The sequence below is a fragment of the Homalodisca vitripennis genome, chromosome 8 (assembly GCF_021130785.1).
Source record: "Homalodisca vitripennis isolate AUS2020 chromosome 8, UT_GWSS_2.1, whole genome shotgun sequence".
NCBI lineage: Eukaryota > Metazoa > Arthropoda > Insecta > Hemiptera > Cicadellidae > Homalodisca > Homalodisca vitripennis.
This window is the reverse complement of record NC_060214.1, coordinates 111998405-112026051: the sequence shown is the minus strand read 5'-3', so window position 1 is coordinate 112026051 and position 27647 is coordinate 111998405. Positions and strand designations below refer to the sequence as shown.

General features: G+C 36.4%; 1 protein-coding gene across 1 annotated transcript; it reads left to right on the top strand.

Moving 5' to 3' along the window:
* The first annotated feature begins 6511 nt into the window (after nt 1-6511).
* LOC124368324 (luciferin sulfotransferase-like) lies at nt 6512-24151 on the top strand. Its single transcript, XM_046825598.1, has 8 exons — nt 6512-6725; nt 13488-13587; nt 14323-14333; nt 14869-15056; nt 20187-20313; nt 20497-20591; nt 22158-22338; nt 23481-24151. The coding sequence occupies exons 1-8, from the start codon at nt 6575-6577 to the stop codon at nt 23585-23587; spliced, it is 960 nt and encodes a 319-aa protein (XP_046681554.1). The 5' UTR covers nt 6512-6574; the 3' UTR covers nt 23588-24151.
* Nucleotides 24152-27647: the final 3496 nt, after the last annotated feature.

Genomic DNA, 27647 nt, shown 5'->3' with positions numbered 1-27647 from the left:
CTAAACTCAAAATTCAATTGAATCAACCCTTCCTACCATAGCTACGTTATGTGTAGAAAACTCGGTTGCTCCACCGTGCTTAGAGATTGTGTCTATCACATCGTAGTGCACTCAATTGTGTACCTGATGAGACAATGAGACTACCACTTCACCTATTTATAGATGTCTCTGATGTCAAAACTATGTAATGTTTCGTTTTGAGCTTCTTCGTCGTCGACTTTCTTTGGATCTCTTCAGACGAACATGACTCCAGATCCTAGGAGTCAAGTCTGAGACAGTATCAGATACCAGACGCTGCAATGAAAAAGGAAGGTGAACTGGATCTAAACTCAAAATTCGACGCGGAAATGTTGGTCAACCTGTTGCCAACACCGCCAGCACACTTCCTCAACAACCAGTGAGTGCACATCACATAACATGTGAAAATTATACAAACATTAAAAAAAAAAGTACTGATGAAAACTATTATGATAATTTTATTGCAAACCAGGTGATCCCTCAAAACTCTAATAGTCCGTCCTTTTGGCTAACGAAACTCACAGTTTCCTTAATAAATTTAAAAGTATATAATGCATCAGTCACAGCAAAATATGTACTCTTGTAACCTATTAACAACATCCATTTCCAAATCAAACAATTAATGAATTCCATTTGGACACGCTTCAAATTGGTTTATGGAATGCTAACGACTTGATTAGACATTATCGAGATACCAAACTATTTCTAAATCAGCATACAATTAAACAACGCGTTGATAAAGGCAATTATAATGTTCCATGTATTGTGATGAGTATTCCACAGAGTCCATAGGGTCTCCCTTTTACCAGGTCTTATTCGAGTGATTTATGTTTTTGCCCCAGCTTCATCGAGAGCAAAATATCCTTGACCTCAATCTAACGAACCGAGTTGATTTCCGCCCTACTTCGGTGCCAGATTGGTTGAAGAAGTCTCCTAATAGATTACCAAAATTTCTCAACCATTCGTACACCCAGCGATTATTTTGGTTTATGCCGCCAACGTTCATCTTGCAATTGGGCAGAGGGTTTGGAAGAGACAACGTCCTAACGTACTAATTTAAAGGTCAAAGTCCTTTCATGTGCCTCGGTCCTCGGTCCATGGACTCAAGGTCATATCTCGAGATTGCGAGTTGAAGGCAGTACTACCCCACAATGACAACATTAAACTACTTTTCTCTCTTAATTTTGGTAGTAGAGAGAACGTATTATATTAACTTTTATGCACTACTATGTTATGCTGCATTACTACAAAGCACATAACTTCAGATATACAAGTTTGTGCTCACAATTTCAAAACTAATAAAAATACCGTAATAAATAAAAAGACTTCGCAAAACAAGTAATTGAATTATAAATATATTATTAAAAGTAATAAATCCTTTTTATAATACATAAAGTGCTTACAAACTAACAGCCTAGCAGTTCCTAGAGTACCCTATGCCAATTTATGACATGGACACTTCTCTTAAGAAATTACCCTGAGAAAGCTTTCACAATCTGATAAACTTAAAAGGAACGATTTTAAATTTTTAAGATATACGTTTAAGGAGACGTTTAATTTCTAGTTCACAAAGTTTAGAAAACACCCAACCGACCAACCGTTATCAAGATTTTAAATCTCAAAATAAACTCTAATGAGGTAATAAACTAATTAAAGTTGTAAAAAAAAATATGGTTCATACAATGTAAAGTCGGTTTCACGGGCGAAGATTAACGTGACAACGTCTTTTTCTCGGTAGAATATTTATTGATATGAATATTATTAAATTGCACAATAGGAACAAGGAATTGAATGAAAATAAGAATTGCACAAATTTTAACTATAGAAATATATTTTGTTTACTAAAAACATTGTACATAATTTGAAATTAATTAAAATTTGTTATTGTAAATGGTAAAGTTGAATAAAACATTTACTAAAATTTGAATTTGAAATTCTTGCTAAACACAGTTAAATTCTAACTCCGCGCGTGGTGATTGGTCGGTTTAGTTCGTTTAAAGGTTGTGGCGTCGCACTGCTATGACGAGAGGTTATAATTTGTTATTTTAAATGTTTGACTAGCAATACGTCGCTGTTTCTTCTCAATCGACTGAATTACGATTGATCTCAGAGTGATTTAAACTAATAATGGCTTAACACTATCAACTCTACTCCTCTTCAATAGTATGACATAACCTTCTTAGACTACAGTTTCTCAACTTTTCGTGTCAATCTAACAATTAATCAATCAATCATAGTTTACGATAATGAAATATCAGTGTACAATTATTTACCTTTATTGTTGTAGTTGTTGTAAATGACGAATCTAAGCACTCCACATTTTCACGAATAAACATAGTTATCTGCTTTATATCCCGTGCGGCGGACCCACAGTTATCTGCTTTATCCCGTGCGGATCCCGTGCGGCGGACCCACTGGACGGGCATCGTAACATTACCGGGCGTTATACTTTTTCATGAGTGACCTCCGAGCCGCAACCTAATTTAAGACGTTGTCACGTCAAAAATTATTTCGGTACAACATTCGGAAAGAATTATACTTCCCCAAAATTGTAAATGCTACAAGTAAAGTTACAGTTTTTACATCAACAAATCAATTTTTACAACAAATTACCCTCATTTATAAGGACCTAATATTTATTTATAAAACAACTCAACTTCTTTGTTAGTTTTGAAATTATTTTATTGTTTACGTTTGAATGATATATAATATTTTTACACGCAAAATTAATAATGAGCTTTTTATTTTTATTTACATATGTGCAAATAAAGTATTGTACGATTAAAACGGTACAAATTTAATGTTGTCTTTCTTTTCACTTCGCTGCTCTTCTTTATTCACGAAATCCATCACGAAAGCCAAGTCTCTTCTATCCCCAGGAACCGTTAATCTCTTCTTGTGTGCCTAAACCTATACCTCACTCTTTGTCTATAAGCACGAACGAAGCAAGAAGCAATATTCTCAAAGTGGCAGATCACACTTAGTTTCTAAGTGCTGTAGCATATTGTATTGTCCAGTCATCCCCACGAAAACCGAGGGGATATAGCATTAAGAAGGCTCATGCCATGATTATCAGTTGAATATGATGTAGTATTTTACATACTTTACATATACTTCGTAAGGCTGCAGGTTATAACCATACACATCCCTGCGCGCGACAGCGAATACGGAATAATAGTTACTTTTTTGAAGTAACTGTTATTTTTTGTCACATCAGGAGGATGGCCCGATAGGAGTCAGAATAAAATCTTACATGAAAACATTGGTAGAGTAGTCCATCGAATTAAAAGTCTTTATTAGTAGAGTACAATGTCGCAAATCCGACCTCAAAGGGTTTACTCTTTAAAAGAATTATGTTGGATTAAAGTTAGAAACATTTACAGTGTAAGTCCTGTTGTAGATGATTTAATATTCTTCTCTTGGCTGAAGTTAAACTTAGAAAATGAATACTGGACTAAAGAAATAGTTTTTAAGGTAGTTAGTGACTCTTCGCATCCAATAGAGGATGGTCTACAAGGAGTGGGGGGGGGGGTAGAATTTAACGTAAGCACAGCTCATGATGTACATTATATTAAAATTGTTAGACCATCCCTCATTGTATTTGAAGAGTTAATAACTACCTTAAAAACTATTTCTTAAGTTCAGTATTCATTTACTAAGTTTACCTTTCACAACTTGAGCCAACACAAGAATATTAAACGATTTAGAACAGGATCTGCATTGTAAATGTTTCAAACTTTAAACCAGCATAAGTTTTTAAAGGGTGAACCTTTTCAGGTAGGGTTTGTGACATTGTACTCTACTAATAAAGACTTTTAATTTTGCGTAATACTCGACCAATGTTAAATTTAAAATTTTATTCTGACTCCTTGCGGGTCATCTCTCTGGCATGACAAAAAATTGTAGTTACTTCAAAAAGTAGATTTATAGGTGCAGTAATGACGTACCAAGTTTCATTGCCTTACCTGTAATCTAATTGGTAAGGCAATTATCAATTGGGGAATTATCAATTCTGTGCGAGACGCTTTTTACACCCTATATATAATGCTCCTGAAATAGATATTTTATCTATTTATACAATTGTTTAAGAGTCAATAATCATGTTAAAAACAATAATACAAAACTGACTATTGATATTATAAATACAATTTCCACCAAATTTGTACTTAAATTGATTTTCTGAAACGACACAAAACAGAATTATTTACGTAGTCCTGTTCGAGTAGAACATCAAATTAAAGGTCTTTATGGGTAGAGTACAATTCCGCAAATCCGACCTCAAAGAGTTCACTCTTTAAAAGAATCATGCTGGTTTAAAGTTTGAAACATTTACACTGTAGGTATTGTTCTAGATGATTTCATATTCTTGTATTGGCCAAGGTTGTGAAAGTTAAACTTAGTAAATGAATACTGGGCTTAAGAAATAGTTTTTAAGGTAGTTATTGACTCTTCACATCAAATATTGTTCGTTTAAATTATGTTAATTTTAACGTAAGCATATCTCAAAATTTGTGAACCCTTTGAGGTCGGATTTGCGGCATTGTATTCTACTAATAAAAACCTTTAATTTGATGTACAACTCGACCTATACTCTCATTTACGATTTTATTCTACATACCTCCTTTCGGGCTATGAATACCCCTTAACATGACAAAAATTGGTAGTAATTAAAAAAATAGATTTATAGGTGTAGTAATTATGTACCAAGTTGTATTGCTTTACCTGTAATCGTTCGGGAATTATCAAGCCCGTGCGTGATTTTTTTTACAACTTGTATATTGCCGCCTGCGAGTTAAAGTTCTTGTCCGTAATAATACATGATTATTAACATTTATAGAAATTTATGTAATATTTTATTCTTTTAAAATGTGGTTAATTATAGTTATGTCGCAATTTAAAATATAGTAATAACGTAATATTATATATCACTCTTCATCCGGCCTTTTCTTTTACAACACAGTAACTGAAGACGGAGTGAATGTTGAGTTAAGCGCCAGTTCACCAATCTGACGCTGTCACAGACTTGACTCCTGGAATCAAGTCATGTTCGTCTGAATAGAAAAAAATCACCCAGATTACACTATGTTTCTAAGTCTAAGTGTCCGTGATGTCGAAACAATGCAGAGTTCGTTTTGAGCTTCTTCGTCGTCGTCTTTTGGACGAAAATGACTCCAGATTCCAGGACAGATTCTGTGACAGCGTCAGATTCCAGACGCTGCATTAAGAGAAAGGTGAACTGAAGCTTAACTCAACATTTACATTGAACCAACCCTCCCACCATAGCTAAGGTATGTAAAGATGGTGGCTTCATTTTACTCGCACAGCTTTACCATCGCATACCTGTGAACCGAATAAATCAGACTTTCCTTAAATCAATTGTCATTATCAGCTGATGCAACACAACAAGCAAACTGTGTTGCAATCCCGAATTTCTGAGCTAAATGGTTTGGTACTGGCAGAGATGTGTTTACCGGAAGTTGAAAACATTAAAACGGCGGCTATGGGATCTGAACTTCATTTTTAAGACTATAGCCTGGAGCTTGAACAAGCTGTGCATGTACGTGTGGGGGGAGGGAGTGAGACTGAACGGGTTACCGGCGTTCAACGACCACCAACTGGCGTACTTCTACTTCGTGCTGCCCGCATACAACATGATCCTGTCCTCCTTCATCGCCCTGTACCTGGTGAACCAAGTTCCGACTGTGATGATACAGAGGGTCTACCTGATAGCAGGGTTCACGCTGTACACCATCATGGGAGGTCTGGGTGTTGCCAACTGCGTAGACAACGATTTCCCCTCCGTGTCGATGGTGATGAGCCTGGTCGCCCTCACGAATGCTACGGTCATCATCCTCGATTATACCAAGATTGAAAACTATTTCATACCGGAGAAGCAGATTCTTGCGGACTTGAAGCGAGCAGACCCCGAGGCCTACAAGCAGTATGTTCAACCGAAGGCATAGTTCAACCTCCCCCCAACTAACTGTAATATCTCACAAACAGTATCGAGTGTTAGCTGTAAGTTTCACTCAATTTCACCGTATAGAACGTACATACAACGTATGTTATATCGAAATAAACAGGTTTTATACACCCTTGTACTGGCCAATTTTTTCTAACTTTAGTTAGCCTTAGATTCAATTCGTTCTTCTTCGCCATTGTTAATATAGAAGACTTTTCAACAGGAAATAGAAGTAGAATTTTCTTTTCAGAGTGAGTAGTAACTCCGAAAATGGCCAGAAATGATTTTTCGAAACTACATGCAAAACTACTGTGATATTCAGACTATTCTTTAAATTAATAAAAAATTAGTTCATTTTTGTGAAAAAACGAAAGTATTATTAAAACCAAAGGAAGATGAATTTATGAAAACGTGTTGCGTATGTAACTTGGAGTTGACATTTGCATGACATAAGCAACAGAGCAAGCTCAGCGATTTATAGTTATTCTTTACCTCTGGTAAATCGAACTAATTTTAGCCTTTGTATCTTACAGTGACTCGGGGGTCTTCCCTCATACAATCACCCCTCTGGAACCGACTCTGAACCGCCAGCTGATGTCCGAGTTCACAGGAGAGAGGGTAGGGTTTGTGCAGGTGGGGAGGGAGGGGTGGTTGCTTCCCTCCCGGTACCAAGAACAAGCCCTCGGATACTACACCATGGCCTTGAGACCGGACGACGTCTGGATAGCAACTTTTCCTCGTTCAGGTAGGAGAGAGGGTAGGCTTTGTGCAGGTGGGGAGGGAGGGGTGGTTGCTTCCCTCCCGGTACCAAGAACAAGCCCTCGGATACTACACCATGGCCTTGAGACCGGACGACGTCTGGATAGCAAACTTTTCCTCGCCCTCAGGTAGGAGGAGAGGGTAGGCTTTGTGCAGGTGGGGAGAGAGGGGTGGTTGGTTCCTCCCGGTACCAAGAACAAAGCCCTCGGATACTACCACCATGGCCTGAGACGGACGATGTCTGGATTAGCAACTTTTCCCACGCTCTGGTAGGGGAGAGGGTAGGCTTTGTGCTGGTGGGGGAGGAGGGGGGGGGTGGTTCCCTCCCGGTACCTAGAACAAGCCCTCGGATACTAACATGGCCTTGAGACCGGGCGACGTCTGGATAGCAACTTTTCCTCGCTCAGGTAGGAGAGAGGGTAGGCTTTGTGCTGGTGGGGAGGGAGGGGTGGTTGCTGCCATCCCGGTACCAAGAAGAAAGCCCTCGGATACTACACCATGGCCTTTGAGACCGGATTGACGTCTGGATAGCAACTTTTTCTTCGCTCAGGTAGGAGAGAGGGGTAGGCTTTGTGGCAAGGTGAGGAGGGAGGGGTGGTCTGCCTTTCCCTCTCGGTACCAGGGAACAAGCTCTCGGTTACTATTCACCATGGTCTTGAGAACCGGACGTATGGATAGCAACTTGTCCTCGACGTCAGGTAGGAGAGAGAGTAGGCTTTTGTGCTGGTTGGGGGAGGGAGGGGGTGGTTGACTTCCCTCCCCAGTTACGGTACCAAAGAAACCAAAACCTCGGTTACTTACACCATTGGCATTGAGACCGGGACGTTCTGGACTAGCAACTTTTTTCCTCCGATTTCAGGAAGGAGAGAGGGTAGGCTTTGTGCTGGTTGGCGAGGGAGGGGTGGATGCTTCCCTCCCATGGTACCAACGAACATGCCCTCGGATACTACACACCATGGACTTGAGGACCGGACGGGGACGTCTGGATAGCAACTTTTCACGTCAGGTAGGGAAGGAGGAGGGTAGGCTTTGTGCTGTGTGGGGAGAGAGGGTTGTGGTTGGTTCACTTTTTCCCGGTACCAAGAACAAGCCCTCGGGATTACTACACCATGGGGGGCCTTTTGAAGGGGGGGGGGGGGGGGGGGGGGGGACAGGACGACGTCTGCGATAGGCAAACTTTTCCTCGCCTCAGGTGAGGAGAGAGGGTACGGCTTTGTGCAGGTGGTGAAAGGGGGGGGACGGCTGGTGGTTGCTTCCTTCTCGGCACCAGGTACCAAGCAAGCTCTCGGAATACTACACCATAGGCCTTGAGGACCGGACGTTCTGAAGATGCAACTTTTCCTCGCTCAGGTAGGAGGAGAGAGTAGGCTTTGTGCTGGTGGGGGAGGGAGGGGTGGTTGGCTTCCCTCCCTTGGTACTACCGAAACAAAAACCCTCGGGATACAACACCATGTCTTGAGGACCCGACGAACGTCTGGATAGCAAACTTTTCCTCGTTTCAGGTAGGAAAGAGCGGTAGGGTTAGTGCAGGTGAGGAGGGGAGGGGTGGTTGATTCCCTCCAGGTACCAAGGAATCACCAAACCCTCGGATACTAAAACGATGGCCTTCAGACAGGACGACGTCTGGATAGCAATAGCTTTTCCTCGTTTCAGGTAGGGAAAGAGGGTAGGCTTTTGTGCACGGTGGGGAGGGAGGAGCAGTGGTTGCTTTCCCTCCCGGTACAAGATCATGCACTCATGATAATACACCCAATGGGCCTTGAGACCGGATAACGTCTGGATAGCCACCTTTCCTTCGCCTCAGGTAACAGTGGATGAATAGGAAGTGCGAATGTGATAATGTGAATATGCATTATAAAGAGATTTCCTTTCGTTACCTTTACATCCACGGTCACTTTCGTCTTTTTCCATGCCATTTATTTCTTAGACCTCTTTAGGTATTAAATCACCAAACATGCCACAAGCATTAAAATACAGTCTGCTTCAGCCAATCTGATTCTTTATTCCTTTACACACTTTCTATCTTCATACTATTTATTATCTATCTATATTTTCCCTAAAACACCATTCTCCCATTCATGCTTTCCTTTGCTATTCGTCTTACTAATCACTTCTATCAAAAGCCCTCTGCAATTCTAATACAAAACCTTTTTCCACAAGATTTTCCCCCAAGGTCCCTATCCCGTCTTCTGTTCTTCCATGTTATTCACAGCAGTCGGTACAACCAAATGCACCGTAATGTGTCCTTCTAATGAACGGGATCCGACTCCATGGGGCCTGGTGGGCAGGCCCGAGCACCCCTGAAAAATTCGTTTGGGGTGGGGCCTTCCATTAATTTAAGAAAATTATGATGTCTTATTGTGGTTTGGAAAATTGCTAAAATTATGGTTGGTAATTTTTTATTTTCCTTGTTTGACGATAGGTTACCCTACTAAAATACGTTCAATAATGAGTTTAAATACAAATTATTAACGGTAGTAATCAGGTTAACTGGAAAACGAGTGGTGTGAATTATGATAGGGTTGGGTTTGGGTTTCTGCTGGGCCGACACTTAGAAATTTGCCCCGGTGCGCGACCTTCGGGTAAATTTTGGCGGGCCAGCTCTGCAGCCGCAGCGACATCAAAGGACTGAGCAGAAGCGCCTTCAGCTCTCCGCTTCGCGACCTCTTGAAGATTTGAGACAATAAGACTATATAAAGCCTACCTTGCTGGCACAATCAATCAGTGTAGTTTCGTTCAGTGCATATTGTGAAACGCTGCAATCTTGGTAGCATTTCTGGGCGGTTCGCATCACCTGGATTCACACAGGCCATCGCAGTTGAACATGAGTGAGTATTGCTTTTAGTAAACAGAGGTGAAACAAATTTTGAACTTGAGTTTTCAAAAATGACCTAGACATTGAGAAACTGCCCTTACACTTGAATATATTAGCCGATATCCTTAATAAAAAGCAACAGGTCTTAAAATACCTGCGTGACGTAAGAAATCACATTAAACAAGTGTAGTGTCTTCAGTTGAAGAAATGGTATGTGAAGAAGCGAAGTGAAAGTAGTTCCAATTACGATTACGACAGCAACAGCAGAGCGATCATTTAGCACCTTTAAACGACTGAAGTCGTATCTTCGATCAACAATGGGACAGAAGCTACTGAAGAACTTGACTGTTCTTCATGTCACGAGCTGTTTTGGATGAATTGGATACCCGACCAGTCATCAACGATTTCATAGTCAGTAATCCAGTCAGACGGTGAACATTTGCACCTTTCTAAAGATCCTCTGGCCCTAATAATGGTATTTAGAGTGATATTAAAAATCTTCATAAAATAGAGAAGTAAATACATACAGAATGTTGAATTTTCAGGTCCAAAATGTTAATACTACTTTTGTACTGTATTTCTATATTACTACAGTATTGTATTAGTTATTTTCAAATATTTTTAGTGTGTAAAGCCCAATTAAAACCCGCTATTTACGTAGGTACCTTTTGACTGAAAGTATTAGGCATACTGTATTGACTTTTTGAACTGTAATAAAGCATTATCTTTGAGAGTTTTTATTTAATTGACCCTGAGCCTTATTCAAAGTAAGCTTAAATTAGCTATTTCACTTTTATTATGATTATTACTGTAAATTAAATTAGTTTGTTACGAAAATACCGTGCGAGTTTAAGGGGGTTAGGGGCTTGCTGCTGGGGGGGCCTGTAGGGGTGACGGGTGGTGCTGCTTGTTGCGGTCATGTGGTCAATCGGTGTGTTAGAGTGATTGAATGTGTCTTCTTGTTCTTCATTTTGAAATTTTTCTTCAATATACGAGATAAACTTTCTTTTGTATTTTGAGTTTTGAGTTCATTTTAATGTGTAAATTTTTACTTTAAGTTAATTTAATTTTGTATAGGCTAAGAACTTTTTTTATTTTTATATTTAAATTTTAAATTAATAATTTACCGAAATTGTATCAAACTATTTACTGTATATAATATGAGTTTGAGTTGTAGAGAGGGCTTGATAGCCTTAACTCCGCCTCTTTAATACAGGCATTTTTCATTTCATTTGTGTTTTGTTCCTTTTTCAAAGGCAAAAGATATGTGAGACTTATCGAGTTTCCCGGAGTGTTGGGTTATCGAGAGTAAATTTTTCGGGGTTCTAAAGTTGATGATATAACTCTAAAATAATTTTTTTAACTGTAAAACTCACTACTTTGCATCTAAAATTCAAAAACTTTTCTGGGGCAAGACCCCGGTAAGTCCTCCCCACAATATTTTTATGTCAGCGCCTCTGTTGTAAATTCACAATCACCGTCATCTCCAAGTTTTTTTACAGATTCTCCTCTCTCAAAGCTTCTTCCATCCTTTCAAAATACAAAAGTTCATCCTTTTCTTTCGTTTATTCAATTTCATCAAAAACGTATCCAGGAAAAAGTTTGGGGGGTCCAGACAACTGATATTTTTCCCTAGTGGGCAGAGAGTAAGGCCCCATTTTGTTCCTTAAAAGTTTCTTGGCCCGTTTCTTTGTTGAGAACGATCTTTCAGCAGTACATGTAATACTGAGTTATTGAAATAATAATAATCGTTTACTATAAAAGTAATTGAAAGAATTGAAAATCTGGGAGGGGAGGTCCGAACCTCTTGGATCCCTCGCACGCTAACATCCCCTCGCTCTTGACCTTCATTTTCAACACCATCTTCTTTTTTGTTCCTCCACTTGATTTGGTAGCGTTGTAAAATACTTGTGCTTGCTTCACAATTATTTTACTTCCTCTTACACTTCACTTTTCTCCATTTCCTACTATCATTCTTCTACTCATCACGTGTACCTAATTATTCTAAGGATAATATTGAAAAATAATTTATTGCTTTTTGATACCATTGTCCTAGCAGTATATCCCCCTTTCCTCTCAGTGCCTTATTTGCTTCTTTCTTTAATTTTCTATTTATTTCTCTTGTCTCATATGAAGCCACTTTTAAAGTGCCTCAGTCTGTTTATTACTGCTCTTTAATACTCTATGCATCACGCTATTTCTACACCTCCCTTTGTTGCAGTCCTCTCCCACACTGATTCCTCTGCTACCACTTCTTCTTTTCTAATCTAGTCCGTTCTTTCTAGCCCGTTCCTGGCGTTTCTGTCAGATTTTCTTGTATCTTCTTTCTTATGATCTGTCTCAATTCCTCCACCTCTTTTCAGCTACCAAAGTCCTTCTTTATCCTCGCATTTATTATCAGATCACCGTACACCGCTTTACGCTGTTACTTTTACATCTATAATGCTTTATTTCCTGTTGAAGACCGAGTCAATGTGATTGGTCTCCTGTAAGGTGATATGACCTTCAGTAACTAATATTTCAGCAGTTGTATTACAGATAGTATTCATTAACCATGTGATTCGCTGTTTTACTATCTTCTCCTTGTACTGTTATTAACTTCCAGTTGTTACATTAACAAACTTAAGCAAAGAAGTTGTTAATTAAAGACGTCTCTCCTACATTTGCTCTATTGAGTGGTTTTTCGTGGGACAGAAATCACTGATTGGGATATTTTTAAAGCTAGACCAGTTTTAATTATCTTCAATATCACATAACTGCTGTACTCTATAGCTGAAATGATGATTTTAGAAATGGTTCGTAGATCTTAAACCTGTTCTACTTAGGACGTGAGGTTTTGCAAAAAAGATAAATTGAAACCTGTTCTACTTAGTTTTGCAAAAAAGATAAATTGAAACCTGGTCTACTTAGGACGTGAGGTTTTGCAAAAAAGATAAATTGAAACCTGTTCTACTTAGGACGTGAGGTTTTGCAAAAAAGATAAATTGAAACCTGTTCTACTTAGGACGTGAGGTTTTGCAAAAAAGATAAATTGAAACCTGTTCTACTTAGGACGTGAGGTTTTGCAAAAAAGATAAATTGAAACCTGTTCTACTTAGGACGTGAGGTTTTGCAAAAAAGATAAATTGAAACCTGTTCTACTTAGGACGTGAGGTTTTGCAAAAAAAGATAAATTGAACCCTGTTCTACTTAGGACGTGAGGTTTTGCAAAAAAAGATAAATTGGGAAAGGATAAGATGAAAAAATTGTCATCAGAAGTTGAGATGCCTTATTGCTACTTAGGACGTTTTTTGCAAAAAAAAGATAAATTGGGAAAGGATAAGATGAAAACATATGTCATCAGAAGTGATATGTACTTAACCTACAAACATTTATGTTAAAATCATGTTCATCATCTTTACAATATATGTTTAGACATCATCGTCTTTACACGTACATGACAATTTTATGACATTACCTTTACACATCCAGGTTAAGATGCACATATGTATGTATGTTAAGATATACATAGACTTTACACACGTATGTTAAAACAGGCAATATGAAAATTATACATTTTGCAAATTAATATTTTACTTACTAGTTAAAGTCTTATGTTTTTTAAACGCGATTTTTTTATTATCTAACTTCAAATTCTAACCGAGAGAACACGGATTTAAATCCCGGGGAGGTCCAATCATGTACTTTGACAATTAAAAAAAAAACAACAGCGAACGTCGAATCCGGCATAGCTAAGACGCTGGGCTTAAATGAGGAGTAAAAAAAAACTGAAAATAAATTCGTACTCTGAAGTCAACCCCAGAGTCGCTTTACTCGTCATTTCGCAACAAAATGAAGAAACTGAATACTAATTTGGAGAAACTTTTAATATTTTTTTACCTTAACAGTATTGTACCTTCTATACTTTGTTTGTTTAAGGACATTTGTTTACAGGTACAACTTGGTGCCAAGAAATGGTTTGGCTGATAAACAATAACCTCGATTACGAGGCAGCCAGGAAAGTCCCTTTGGACACGAGATTTCCTTTCCTGGAGTAAGTGGACATTGATCGTAACATCAGTATATGTGCATGGGTTCCTATGTTACAGATATTAAGTATAGGTTAGCTCACCATCGTTTTTACATAACAAAAACATGGTAACATAACTTCCTTATCCTAATATTACTGTATAAATGCGAAAAAGCCTTTGCTTGTTTGTTTTGCTTTCACGAATAAACTATTAAACCGATTGTACTGACATTTTACATGTACATTCTTACGGTCACTGGGATGAATATATGCTTACTCTTATTTCGAAAATCCCTCCAGGCTACACGTCACTGGTCTTTAAAGTAGAAGAAAGTCCCATCTTGGTCTCTAAAGTTGTGAAATACCTATTAATTAAAAAAGCATATCTAATATAATCAACTATTGTTTATTATTTTCAATTTGTTTACATGTATGGTGATTACATTCTCAAAGGAATAGTGATTATTTTTCACGCCGCTTTAGATTTCAGTAATTAAGTACTTATCTATCTTACAAAATGCCCTAAAACACAAGATGGTCAGAATTTGACACCGAAGACTCCCTTTGAAGCAGTCGGCAAAAAACTATGCCAGATGAAAGTTCGTGGGACTTAATGAACTAATGTACCAATTCCAGCTTTAAATTTTCTAAAATAATTAATAATATTTGTCAGTTAATAATTTCCTTGTCGTTTTCGTCAAATAAATAATAAACCCCCGTTTTTGGCATGGTACTTTGAAAAGATTATTATTCTATTAGTAGGATGGTTGGTAAACCTGATTAATCACCTGATATTTGAACTGCACTTATTGTTGCGATCAGCTGTTACAAAATAATGCATTCATTTTTTTAATAAAAGGGATTTGTTAGTCCAATAATTGTAGGGTTGGTACATTTGTACGATCTACGATCAGCTGTATATGTAACGTATAACTATGTGCAAAATATTAGGTGATCAATCAGGTTTACCAACCATCCGACTAATAAAATACAATTTCTTTTTAAAAGACCATAAAAATACGGAGTTTTATTAAATGAAAAGGAACAAGTTGTGCATATCCCAAGTGAAAAGTACGTGCAAGTACTGGTATAGTACTTCATATGTACAGATTTTTAATCACGCATCTTCAATGGTCTCAGTAGCATAGATTATAAATGTCATAATAGTGTTACCATAAACCAACATAACCTCAAACGAATGATGTTACTTATGAAGTTTTTCACGGCAGTTTATCTCATTAAAAAACACAATTTAATTTATCCCCGTAAAATAAATGACTACGTTACTTTTCTGATGGTCCGTAGATTTGGAATGGAATGCTGCACAGTCCCCAGCTACACAGAGAGGTATTGGCTATGAACAACCGACCGACCGACAGACAACGTGGAGGACTCCAGGTTATCAACTGGCTTCTTTCTCACAGTCCCCTCGACACTTCAAGACCCACCTCCCCTTCACTCTGCTGCCCCCTTCGCTTTTGGATCGATGTAAGGTGAGTCTCCTGCCATTTGCAAAATGACAAAGGCCTCAATTCAACAAGGCCATGGAATCTAAATTTTTGGGTGATGGTTTTGTTACTTTGGCATTCACAATTTGGCTCTGAAAAGATTTACGAGTCTGAGAACAAGGCAATTTGTGCTCTTGCAGCTTAAAATTGTCACTTTTGGTTTAAACTTTGCCAATCAGCTGCTCATAGGTATATCTTTCAAAAGATACAATATTACTTGGTACAAATATGAGTGTAAGCGATTAAAGGCGTTGTATAGATGTAGAATTAGAGAAGCTAAAAAAACAGGCATATCAAATTAATTGAGAATGCTAAGAATAAAAAGCGCCACTATATAATATTGTGAATAATAAGAAATAAGAGTAGTAATATAAATAAATATTTTAGGCCAGATGAATTTAATGATTTCTTTTTAAACATTGCCAGAGATTCAGCTAGTAATAGTATAAGTGTAATGTAAATAATTATAGCTTTAAAGATTATTTAAGTAATAAACCTGTACCTGATAATATTAATGAGTTTAGTTTGAAATATGTAACCAAGTGATGTTATAGATGTAGTGAGGCAATTAGCACCTGAAAAATGTATAGACACTTCGGATTGACAAATGCCCTTGTGAAAGAAACAGTATCTTGTTTTGTTTCTCCTTTAACATTTTTAATTAATAATACTTGGGCATATTTCCTGATGTTTTAAAAACAACAAAAGTCCTTCCTATTTAAAAAAAAAATATAAAAAATTAATCTGCCTCAAGTTAGACTGGTCAATACTGACAATAGCCCCATGAGAATAGCTATTAGGTTATATAATAAGTTATCATTAGAGATAAGACAACTTAGTGATAAGGATTTTAAACATAAACTTAATCATTTTCTATGTAAAAGATCTTTTTATTCTGTGGAAGAATATGTTGACAAGGCTTGGACTGTAAATTGACTTTTAGTGTTGTTATTCTCTTGTATAATAATAATTGTGACGCCAATGTATTTGTATGAATATTTTCTTGCATAATAAAGTTCTTATTCATATCATATTACAGTCACCAAGCCTATTACAGAAAGACTCTTAGGTTGATAGATAAAAGCTGTGCTGAAATTACCAAGTGTGCTCTGTACTTCCTTTGTGAATAATAATACAACATTTTGTGTACCACTACATAAAATAACTACTGAGTAACATTAATAACCACAGTATTAAAATTGCTTGAAAATATGCGAGTAATTGTTGCCACAAGAGTAGTTCTTAGCGTAGTGCTATATTATAAACTATCAACTGTTTAAAAAGATACATTTATTAAATTCATCTATAGAATAGCTGAGTTTTAAAATACTTTTAGAGTTTAAGAGTTGTAATGCTAAGGGAAGTTAAATTAATTATATCTAGTATTAAACGAATAAACAAAACCTGTATTGAAAAATTTTAGTATAAAAAATAATGTGATTTTTCTATCTGAAAACTACAACTATAAGATCCATAACTACCTACACCATTTATATCAGATTAGCCTTCTTTTCTTAGTTCCACCACAACTGGACGTTAAATGATGTGGTATATGAGTGAATTTTGATTGAGACATGATTTGAGATAGGCCTTTTTTCCAGTATGTACCGTACTGATCATCATATTATAATTGTAACATTATGTCAGCTGAGGTGGTTCCTTCCTGTTTGTCGGAACACATGTAAATATGTGTCTACGTAGCATGACACATATTCAGGAGTTTACGGTATAGTGGAGTTGTGGTTGGTTATCCACGTGAAATCGCTGAAATGTTCAATAATTTTTTTCATAAATGCCCTCACAGGATGATCTAAAAGTGGAACATATTGATGCACTAACACCTCTAATAAAATAAAAACTGGTCTGTCCATCAGGTTTCTTCATATCACCAACAGCTTATCTTGAAATGTATAAAACTATTCCATCTTTGAAAACCAGTTCATCACCTGACGTTTTCAAATAAATCCCTCAGTGATTAGACGGGTTGCTTTCACCCTAAGCACTCCTTTTAAAAAGAATTGTAACAATCACTCAGTTCTTCAAGGAAAGTTTCCAACGGATATGAAGCTTTCTACGGTCATTCCGGTTTTCAAGAAAGACTGTAGGTCTTCGCCTCAAGAATACCATTCTATGATTACATTACTTTATAATGTAATCATAGAACTTGGTAATGTACCACGTAGATAATTTATATAAGCAAAGAATAAAATAGGTCTAAAAAATGTAATCTTGAATTGACTTAGGCTCCTAAATTTAGATTTGGCATTATTTACATGATGAAATAACACAATAGCCATTTTTCATGCCATACAGTGTTCATTGTAGAGTTTTTGATAATGTAACAAATCAGTACTTGGATGGAAAGAAAGAACTAGATTTTGTCTGTAATGGCTTTCAAAGCCCTCCCTCATTGAAACCAGCATTCAAAAAATGTGAAATATTTCATCCCTCATAATGTTATACCTAAATGTATTATTGATTTCCTGAATGAAACTATGGCAATATCATGAATTTCTTGAAATTACTGTGCTGAATCGGGCAATGGCACAGTTTTCTCTCACTGATTCCTTAAATAAGGTGTTGTTTATTTAATGTAAAAACACAACATTTTCTATTGGACTACAAATTATATAAATAAAATTTGAATAATTACGAAATGAATTACAGATCAAGTTTACTAGCAAGATGGAACAGGGAGTTTCTCCTACAGAGTGTGAGGGTCCAGTTTGTATGCAATCAACACAATCTACTTCAGCAAATTGACTAGGCTTGGTTTGTTATCCTAGTAACCTAGAGGTTCTAACCACTCAGGCTTCGGTTGAATTTACTTTCACTAGCTGACTCTGGCTCACCCTCAACACTCTTTGGTGTGTCAGCTTTTAGCAATGCATTTGTGTCATGATTTCATATCTATTACCAAATTTCAGATAAATACACTGCAGGGTTACATATAACCTATTATATAATTCTTTAAAAAAAATTTCAGGTTTGGTTAAAAATCTTTTTTGGCATTCAAGTTTTTAAGCGTTAAATTCTTTTAAAATATTGCACTAAATGAAAGAACTCTGTTCTTGTATGGTTTATTCAACTAACCCTCATAGAGTGTCGAAAGTTCTAAATGGCAGTTAGAATGATGGATGTCAGCTGCAGGTTATGAGTCTACTGTAGATCCTCCGTGCGTAGTTTTTCAGGTCATGTTATATGAAGAATCCACGTGGTGGTGTCGTGTGAAAAGTCTCATGTGCGTTGAGTGAACAACCCCACGTGGTGCTGTAAAAAGAGTTCAATGAATGTTTAGCTCAGTCTGAATGACAATAAACTTACCACTTTTGATGTATTCCAGGTTATAAAACTTCCAGGATTTCATTTGTATAAAATTATTTATGTACTGAACGTAAATAATTTGTATAAAACTGTTTACGTACTGAATGTAAATTCTGTGCACCAGCTTGGTTCACTTGAAACATGTACTCTTTCATAAACCAAGCAACACACATCGTTCTACAGCACAATAGTTAAACCCAAATAGAGTTGAATATTAACCTCTCCACGCAATTCATAACTTCAAATTACCACTTCAAAAATTTAAATTCATGATTCAGTGCTATGTCATAAGAGGACTAACACAATTCGTTGCACTCCAATAGTTAAAGAAAGAAAGAGTCAAATATTGATTTGTATACATAATTTATAACTTTCAATCACTACTTTACAAATTTAAATTTATTACAAGGACATAGCCAGTGAGGGATCCAGGGGGTCCAGGAGTCCAGACCCCCCTCCAAATTTTAAATTTTTCAATAACTTTTTTAGTGAATGATTATTATTATTATTATTATAATTCAGTATTACTGACATGTACTGTTGAAAGATCGTTCTGAACAAAGAAACAGGCCAAGAACTATTTAAGGAACAAAATGGGGCCTTACTCTCCGTCCGTCCACTAAGGGGAAAAATCAGTTGTCTGGACCCCCAAAATTTTTTTCCTGGCTATTTTCTTGACTTATTATTGGATTTTACTGAAACATGTGCTCTTTCATGAGCAGAGCAACGCACGTCGGTTCACCCCAATAGTTAAAGCCAGAAAGAAGTAGTGATGCGCAGATCATGAGTGAATAGGCTCACTGATCCGAGTCATGAAATTATCTGAGATCCGTCAGATCATGTGATGAAATGAGCCAGGTCATTTAGTGAGCCGATTCCTTATTGAACGAACCATCGCGTCACGACCCGTGAGCTGAGAGACACCGCCAGTTTAACATTCTTCAGGTTATCGTAGTTCTTTATGATCTAAGTGATCTGCTAGACATAGAAGAAAACTGTTTAAAATCTGAATTTATTATGGACGACAGTTCGCCTCGCTGAAAACTATTGTATTTGATGTACAAAGCCTTTGAAACATTAGAATTTATTTTACTGTACAGATAACATTAACAATGATTTTTTTTTACCAGTTACATTTCATGGTACACACGACTAAAAATAATGAAATCAATTTTTACATTATATTTTTAGTAATAAAAGCAAAATGATTGAATCAAGATAAAATAATTTTCTAAATTAATTGTTTATTTTTAATTGGTTTGTTTATTCCATGATCTGATCGAGCCATCGGAGTGAGAGACGTTAGTGATATGAATGATCTGAAAATCCAACTCATGAGCTGGTACATTTTTAGTGATCTGATCCGAATGAGCCGGATCATTCCAAAGAACCGTCTTTCCATCACTAGAAAGGAGCTGGGCCCCGGCTCGGATCCTATGCCCCAGCGGTAGGGTTAACAATATGAATTTAGCCTCTGACCCAAAAAACTACGTTTTAATTTAATATTTGTTAATATCGCTTATAGATGATGAATTTCTTTAGTAGCTAATGTAATTAAATAATTTGAATTTATCCAAATTTAAAGTTGGCTTATCTTTTACTTTATTAACTATTTCAATCTTACATGTAGTCAGGTGTTTTTAATAGATGAATCCATTTCCGCTTACCGATCTTGCCGCAAACTAAAATCAAACTCTGTTACAAGAGAAATGAAAGAGGAGACTTCTCAATCCATCACTTGTGCAATAGTTCCAATGTTCCTTGTAACCGTGGTCCTGTCCACTGTTCCAGGTAATCTACGTGGCTCGTAATCCTTTAGACGTGGTGGTCTCCTACTTTCACCACAACCGCTACCTTGCAGTCCACGGCTACACTGGAGATTTCCAGAAATACTGGCACTACTTCCAGGATGACCTATGTAAGCTTCATTTCTCAAAAGATCACAACAGAGGTGCAGTAGCACTTGTTCACACATCCATTACTATCAATTGAGTTACATTCGTAATCACTCAACAGAACCTTACCAACACGCAAGTTTTCGCTATCTGTCAGTTTAAAGCGATATATTGTTGTTCTTTTTCTAATTCCCGACATGTTCTAGTGGTGTACTCTCCATACTGGGAACATCTGAAGCAAGCTTGGGTCAAACGCAACCACCCCAATCTGCTGTTCCTCTTTTATGAAGATCTACTCAGGGTAACTACTTACTTTTTTACCATTCATAAGGAACTAGCCATGCAAATATGAACTTAACCCTTTTATTGCTGCCACAGTGACTGGCTTACTGCCCTACCTTGAAGCCCTAACCAATTTAACATAAATATACAGTTGTTTCGTGGGAAAGTCATATTTCAAGAGATATTTTCATAGATTCTGTTTTGTATTATCCTACAAAGAATAAACAATAGATAATATATAAAAAGCTTTGCCCAAATTTAAGAGGATAAGACTAAAATTATGTAAAAATATGACAAAAGTACAATTGCATATAAAATCTTTTCAAACTTGCTATATCATTGGAACAACTAAAAGATGTTAACTATTTAAGAAACTAATAAAATATGAAAAAAATGGTGCGAAATTATAACAAAAATTCATCACCACCCATGCCACAAAATATGCAATACATATGAATATTTGTTAAAACAGCTATAAGGATATTATTAAAAAGATCTATTTAATAATTATGTCTCTACAGAAACTAATTATTGAATATAGAGCACAAGAATATACTGAGTTAGAACGAAATTCCATACCAAACCCCTTTTGAATCACATCTTTGTCCCACCTACATCTCTTAGAATCATCATTAACTATGATTTTACGATCCATGATAAATATGATTACACTTCGAATGTTGATTTTAGCTCCAGTTCACCTTCCACTCAGTGCAGTGACTTGAGATCTGACACTGTCACAAACTCTCCTGGAATCTGAAGTCCAAGTCCGTCTGAAGAGATCTAAAAAAGTCAATGATGAAGACCTTCAAAACGAACTCTACATCGTTTTGACATCAAAGACACCTAGACAACAAAAGAGCTCAGTCTTGTTTACCCAGCAGTCCCCAGTGTAACCCAGATGAACAGGTTTCTCATTGACTCATCACGTACACAATTCTCTTCAGACGGACTTGGACTTCAGATTCCAGGACTCAAGTTTGTGACAGATTCTAATAAACAAAACCTATTAATCTATTAATGAGTTTTTTGTGATGTTAGCATATTTATAAATTGACATCATTCAGTTTTGCCTTCAAATAGTTGGATTTATTTTAAAATAGTTTGAACACGATTACAAACTGATCCATAAGCTAATGACAATTCTCATGTACTGCTTTGTATCCAAATGAGAAATAAAGATTTGATTGATTGACTGTGTCAGATACTACGCTAAGCGGAAGGTGAACTCAACATTCACATTGAATCAACCCTTCCCACCATAGCTACATTATGTAATTATATTTATTGACTATGACTATCAGTGAAAATCTAATCGTCTTACTTCTGTATCCTAGATGAAGATTCTCACGAGCACGTTCCATTTTTTTAGCTTAGGCAAAAAGTATATAAATCAAAAATGTAAGTTTTTGTAGTACAAAGAGCTTTTAGCGGCCATAAAATACTATTATTTCATTAGTGTATTCATTAAATGTGTAGAATTGCTCACAGCATTAAAAGGTTCATTCATAGGAAAACATTCTATCTTTGGAGAATTTACATTAATAATTATTGGTTTGTTAAAAAAAACTGAAATAATTTCCAGGATTTACCAGGAAACATACGGAAAATAAGTGCTTTCCTCGGGAATCCTCTGAACGATGATCAAGTCCTGAAATTGTCAAACCACCTTCAGATAGACAATTTCCGTAACAACGTTCCCCTCTATCCCGACGTTCCTATCACAGGCCTCACAAGAGACGAGGAACAAGGGCTCATCAGAAGAGGTAATCAATTTGTTGCAATTAACATTTATAGTTGAAAAACGCACTTGTCATTTTTCTATAGCTAATAAGTAGCAGAAATGAGCCATGTTTATAAAAAGTAAGCACTGTGTATAAAAAAGTTAATTAAGCATGCATTCCAAAGAAATGTGCTTCTGGCGAACAAATAGTGGTGTACCATTCCGAATTGACTGATAGCACAGTCGCCACATGACTGGTAATGCCGAAGAAGCAGGCAACCATTTGCTTTGATGTGCTTCTTCCACGAACAACTTTGGTTGGTTTGGCTCATCTTGAAAGACCCAAATGTTGGATTGATGTTTTGTTTCAGCATCATATAAGAATATACATGATTCATCACCTGTGCAAATATTATGAACTGCTTTTGATGTACCTTGAGCGATTTTCTTGCACCAATCAACACGAGCCTCCTTTTGAGCGTTTGTCAGGCTATGCGGTATCCAATGCGAACAAACCTTTTTCAAATTCAAAATCTTATTGATGCTTGTCATACTAATGCCTAAAGATGCCTCAATCTCACGATGTCACATGACGATCATGCTTTATCAGCTCATGCACATCATCGATGTTTTCTTTCACAACTGATGTTGGACGACCTTCACAGGGTTTGTCCTGGAGTTATCGTCGACCACAATTGAATTCATTATACCAGGTTTTTCGCTGCTGTAGGAAGGCGCTGCATTACCATATAAGGAATTAAGTTCCTCTGTGCACTCTTGTTGTGTCAAGCCACTTCGACAGTTATGAAAAATTATTGCATAAAAATGTTTTAAGATTTAATTTCATTTTCACATAAGATCAATTTTTCAACCTGGTGTCAATAACACAGACAACAATGAAATAACAACACGTTTTGGTTCAGGTTATATTTAACAATATGAACTTTGCACTGGAAACATCAGCTGGAGTCTAGCAACAACCAGTGTTACCAAGGCCAGAAATGTAATTAGTAGCCCTGTATGTTTTATCATTATCAACCTTGTACTGTATTATTCATCTCCTTTTGATAAGATGCTTGCGCATATCAGTGGTCCATAATAAAAGTAAAAAAGCAACTGGCCTCCCAAGTTTTATTGAAAAAAATTTAATACATGGTAGCCGCTAACCATTGAACTATGTTCCAGGAAAAGTCAAAGGAAACAGCGAATTCACGGAAGAATTGGAAGCAGAAGCTAACAAATGGGTGACAGAAAACCTGGCCCTCACAGACCTTCGTTTTCCGTGCAAATAACATGATTACAAAAACCCGGAAACGGATTTACGTGTTTGTACGAAATAACAAAGGTTCAGTTACCAATGCAGTTACAACTAAAAGAAACTCAACAGATGTAAACTTTTTCATTTTCTGCTTTGTATCCCTGGTGGAAGTAAGTTGGTTTATGTCTTTTCCATTAAAAGATGTAAACTTTATCAATCCATAAAGAACTGAACTTACACCTTTAAACTCACTACTGTATAATTCAAGCTCAGCGAAAGTCAAAACTCTGTAGGATAAAACCTGAGGAAAAAACCAAGACAAGATCTCGATCTACCTTCAGTGCCAAGATTATACAGCCTAATATTCCTCTCTGAAAAACTAGTGGTAATTTTGAATTAGCATTGAACAAACATACACATTTAATTTACATTACAGGAAAATAAAGTGTTTTATTAACGTTTCTATTTTTGTTTAATTAAACAGATAGGAGGTTTATAGGTAGTTGGGTGGGCTTTTTCGGGTAAGTATTAAATGTTAACAATTTGTATTATCCGTTGTTTTATATTTAATAAATAATAAGGTTGTGTTTAACTGCTATTGTGCGATTGTTTTTTATTAACTAATTGTTTCTAACCCTTTGCGCTCAAAAGGCCGCAGCTCTGGCCACACCAAGTTTGCAGACAACTCACGTTAGTTTAGCCGTAGTTTGTCCTTGCAACTCGTATGGCCAGTACAGATGGCCGTGCTACTTTCATTGACAGCTCGGCGGCGATATTTGTTGTTTGCCTCCCCAGATCGGAATTATTTTTCAATATCCTCCGCGTTATTTACATAGTAATTTAAAATTTTTAAAGAAATGAAAACTAATTTAAAATTTATTTTTAATTATTCTTTCTAATACTAAGATAAACATACATTTGGGAAATTTAACTCTTATACGTATATTGTTAAAGAGAAATGTAAATAAAAGATCATAAAGTAAGTAGGCATTTACAGTCATGTTATACTTAGACATGAACTATTTTACATTTTTCTCAGTCTTTACATTTTTTTACGGAATAAAACTTTTAAAAATACACACCTATGTTTAGTCAAGAATAGTTAGCACACGTCTTCTAGTAAAATTTTCTAGGTTTCTATCTCTTCTATGACTTCAGTGTATAGGCCCACTACGCTTCATTCGTCTTAGTTGCACAGCCAATGTTTGGAAAAGAATTATTAGCTAATTAAAAATTTACTGCTTTACCTAAAAATTACTATAAAAATCAGCTCTATTGGTTTCAGCACTCACCATTAATTATAAAACAAAGAGAATATTATAAATTAACTGCTTTGTTTAGTGGCCAGTGGTGCAGTGAGGCATCTACGAGCTATGGACGTATTTTATCTTGGCCAGTACAGCTAAACATACGAGCTGAGATAACATAAAGCAAAAATTAATCCACACTTCTGACAAAATGGCGGCAGCCAGTAGAGCTGGCCATACAAGCTCCAAGGATAGGGAGTGGATAGGGTTAACTACTCAATATCAGTATGATATGGTTTTTATTCTTTTATGGCTAAATTAATTATAAAAGAAGAAATAACATGTTTTAAAATAAATCATCATCATCATCATCATCTGACGTTTCCGTTATCAGATGATGATGACGGGTCGTCGTACACAGCCTCCTCCACTTTTGTCTGTCATTCCAGGTCTCCTCTTCCTCCACCTGCATTTTCTGTAGTCCCCTTCTCTCTATGTCTTTCCACACTTGGTCCTCCCATCTTCCTCTCGGTCTTCCTCTTGGTCTTCTTCCTCTTTCCTCCTTCTCCAGTGCTATTCTAGGCATTCTATTATCTCCCATCCTCTTCACATGCCCCATCCACTGTATTCTTCTTCTTTCCATTGTCTCTTGCAGTGAAACTACCTTCAATCTTTCTCTGGTTATTTCGTTCCTTATTCTATCTCTTCTTGTAGTCTTCTCTATCCCTCTTAAAAATCTCATTTCTGCAGCTTGCAATCTGCTTAAATCATTTTTAGTCCACGTCCACGTCTCTGCTCCATATAATAAAATTGGTTGGAAATAAGATTTATACATCAATACTTTTGATTCTTTCCCAATGTTCCAACTCCACACAATCTTCTTCACCATATTGAAAAACTTTCCACTCTTCCATATTCTGTTTCCTATCTCTTCTCTTATTGTGCCCCTATCTGTTATGATACTTCCTAAATAACAGAAATTCTTCACCTTTTCAAGTCTTTTTCCTTCAACTTATTTAAAATAAATAACACAAATAAAACATGTCCACTCCCTGAAGCTATTACTTGTGTACGTACTGTTTATATTTTACATGTTTATCTTTGGCCATTTTATTTGGGCCTGATTAAAAAATAACTACATTTTCTTCTTTAATACCTGTAATTTGACAAAGAATGATCATAAAATGTTGTCCACCTTTTCTGTTTTTAGGGAAGTTATCATAAAGAGCTATGAATTTAACATAACAAAATTTTCCAAACCTAAAATCCATTCCACCACTTTGAAGCGACTCCCTTCTTGCCAAAAAATGTACAACTCCCTCCCTGGATGGGAGGTCCCAAGGAGGTCAAGTCTTCTCGTTTTCAAAAAGGAACTTAAAATATTGTATTTGACATGCCTTCATGTGATGATTTTAAGTAAATAAAGCTTTCATTTTTAAATCAGCATGAGCAAACATTTGCATTTGTAAATAACATTTTTTTATATTAATTTTATGTACTGTTTTAAAATATTCCTCCTCATATTTGATCTTTTAATGAATTTGACATGGACTTTTCTGAAAATCAGTGCAACTAAGAAACACTTGAATTAAGAAAGACATGTTTTACACCAACTGAGAAAGCTAAAGGTCTGGATGGTATTTGTTCCGCAAAATTTCTAAACTGATCCTCTTGATATAGCTCAGATAATGTTGTTCTATCAAAATGATAGTTCCATCTGATTTCCTATTTATTTAAATGCGTCAAAGAATTGTCAGTAGCACTTCATGAAAGTTTCTACACTGTTTTTTTTTTTTCTGAGAAGAGCGTTTCTTTAGGCCTTTCTCTGTAATACCAACTGGGAAAGTTGATTGTCTACATGATATCTTTTCAACAGCATTCTCTAAAACGGTTTTTCCAAAAATTTACAAAAGACCTACAATAATTCTGTTTTGGAAACCAGTAAAATTAGAAGATCGCCATCAAAAAACGCCTTTTGTTATAATTTGCTGCAAAGACTCATTTAGAAAACATTTTATATAAATTTCTTTACCGGGAATCGATATTCGTATGAATTAACTTTTTACTCCCACTAATTCCACAGATGTAATGAACCAATCAGCTTAATCTGGTAAATGATTTTCTTTAATTAACCCTTTGATCTGGTAGTTTTAGCACAGGGTTTTCATGGTTAGATGTTATTATATTTTAAATGGTTTTAACAGTTAAAAATCAACTGTTATGATTATAATTTAACAATAAATGCCTTGCAAAACTTCAAATAATAAAAATAAAATAGTATTTTTTAATACTAAAGACAAAAAAAAATGAAAAACAGATGTTTAGTGTATGGTACACTTGTGCAAGAATACACTGATCTCGTCAACATCCACCCAAGTTGGCCAACGCTAATTTAAAGTGGGCCCTCCCACCACAAACCAGTGACTCTCATAAGTGTACCAGACCACGAAAATAGTGACTCTCATAAGTGTACCAGATCACGAAAATAGTGACTCTCATAAGTGTACCAGACCACAAAAATAGTGACTCTCATAAGTGTACCAGACCACAAAAAATAGTGACTCTCATGACCACAAAAATAGTGACTCTCATAAGTGTACCAGACCACGAAAATAGTGACTCTCATAAGTGTGAACCTGCAACTCTAAGGTCAACTCCCATGTCCAACCGTAGCGCCTTAGACCACAGTCACCCTGACTTGATATCTTGGATGTGCAGATTTCGTGCACTTACGATTTCGCTATACCGACTCCTCCCCTTATGCTTCCGTCAAGAATTTCTGGTGTGTGTCATCGAGTGACGGAAACGTTCTGTCGAAGTAGGCCAATGGGTTAATTAACAACACAG

Bases quoted from the DNA above. Each gene is read 5' to 3' on its own strand.
- LOC124368324 (XM_046825598.1), top strand. From the start codon at position 6,575: ATGTCCGAGTTCACAGGAGAGAGGGTAGGGTTTGTGCAGGTGGGGAGG. The intron at 20,314-20,496 runs GTAAGCTTCATT...GACATGTTCTAG, and splicing joins CTACTTCCAGGATGACCTAT to TGGTGTACTCTCCATACTGG. The intron at 22,339-23,480 runs GTAATCAATTTG...ACTATGTTCCAG, and splicing joins ACAAGGGCTCATCAGAAGAG to GAAAAGTCAAAGGAAACAGC.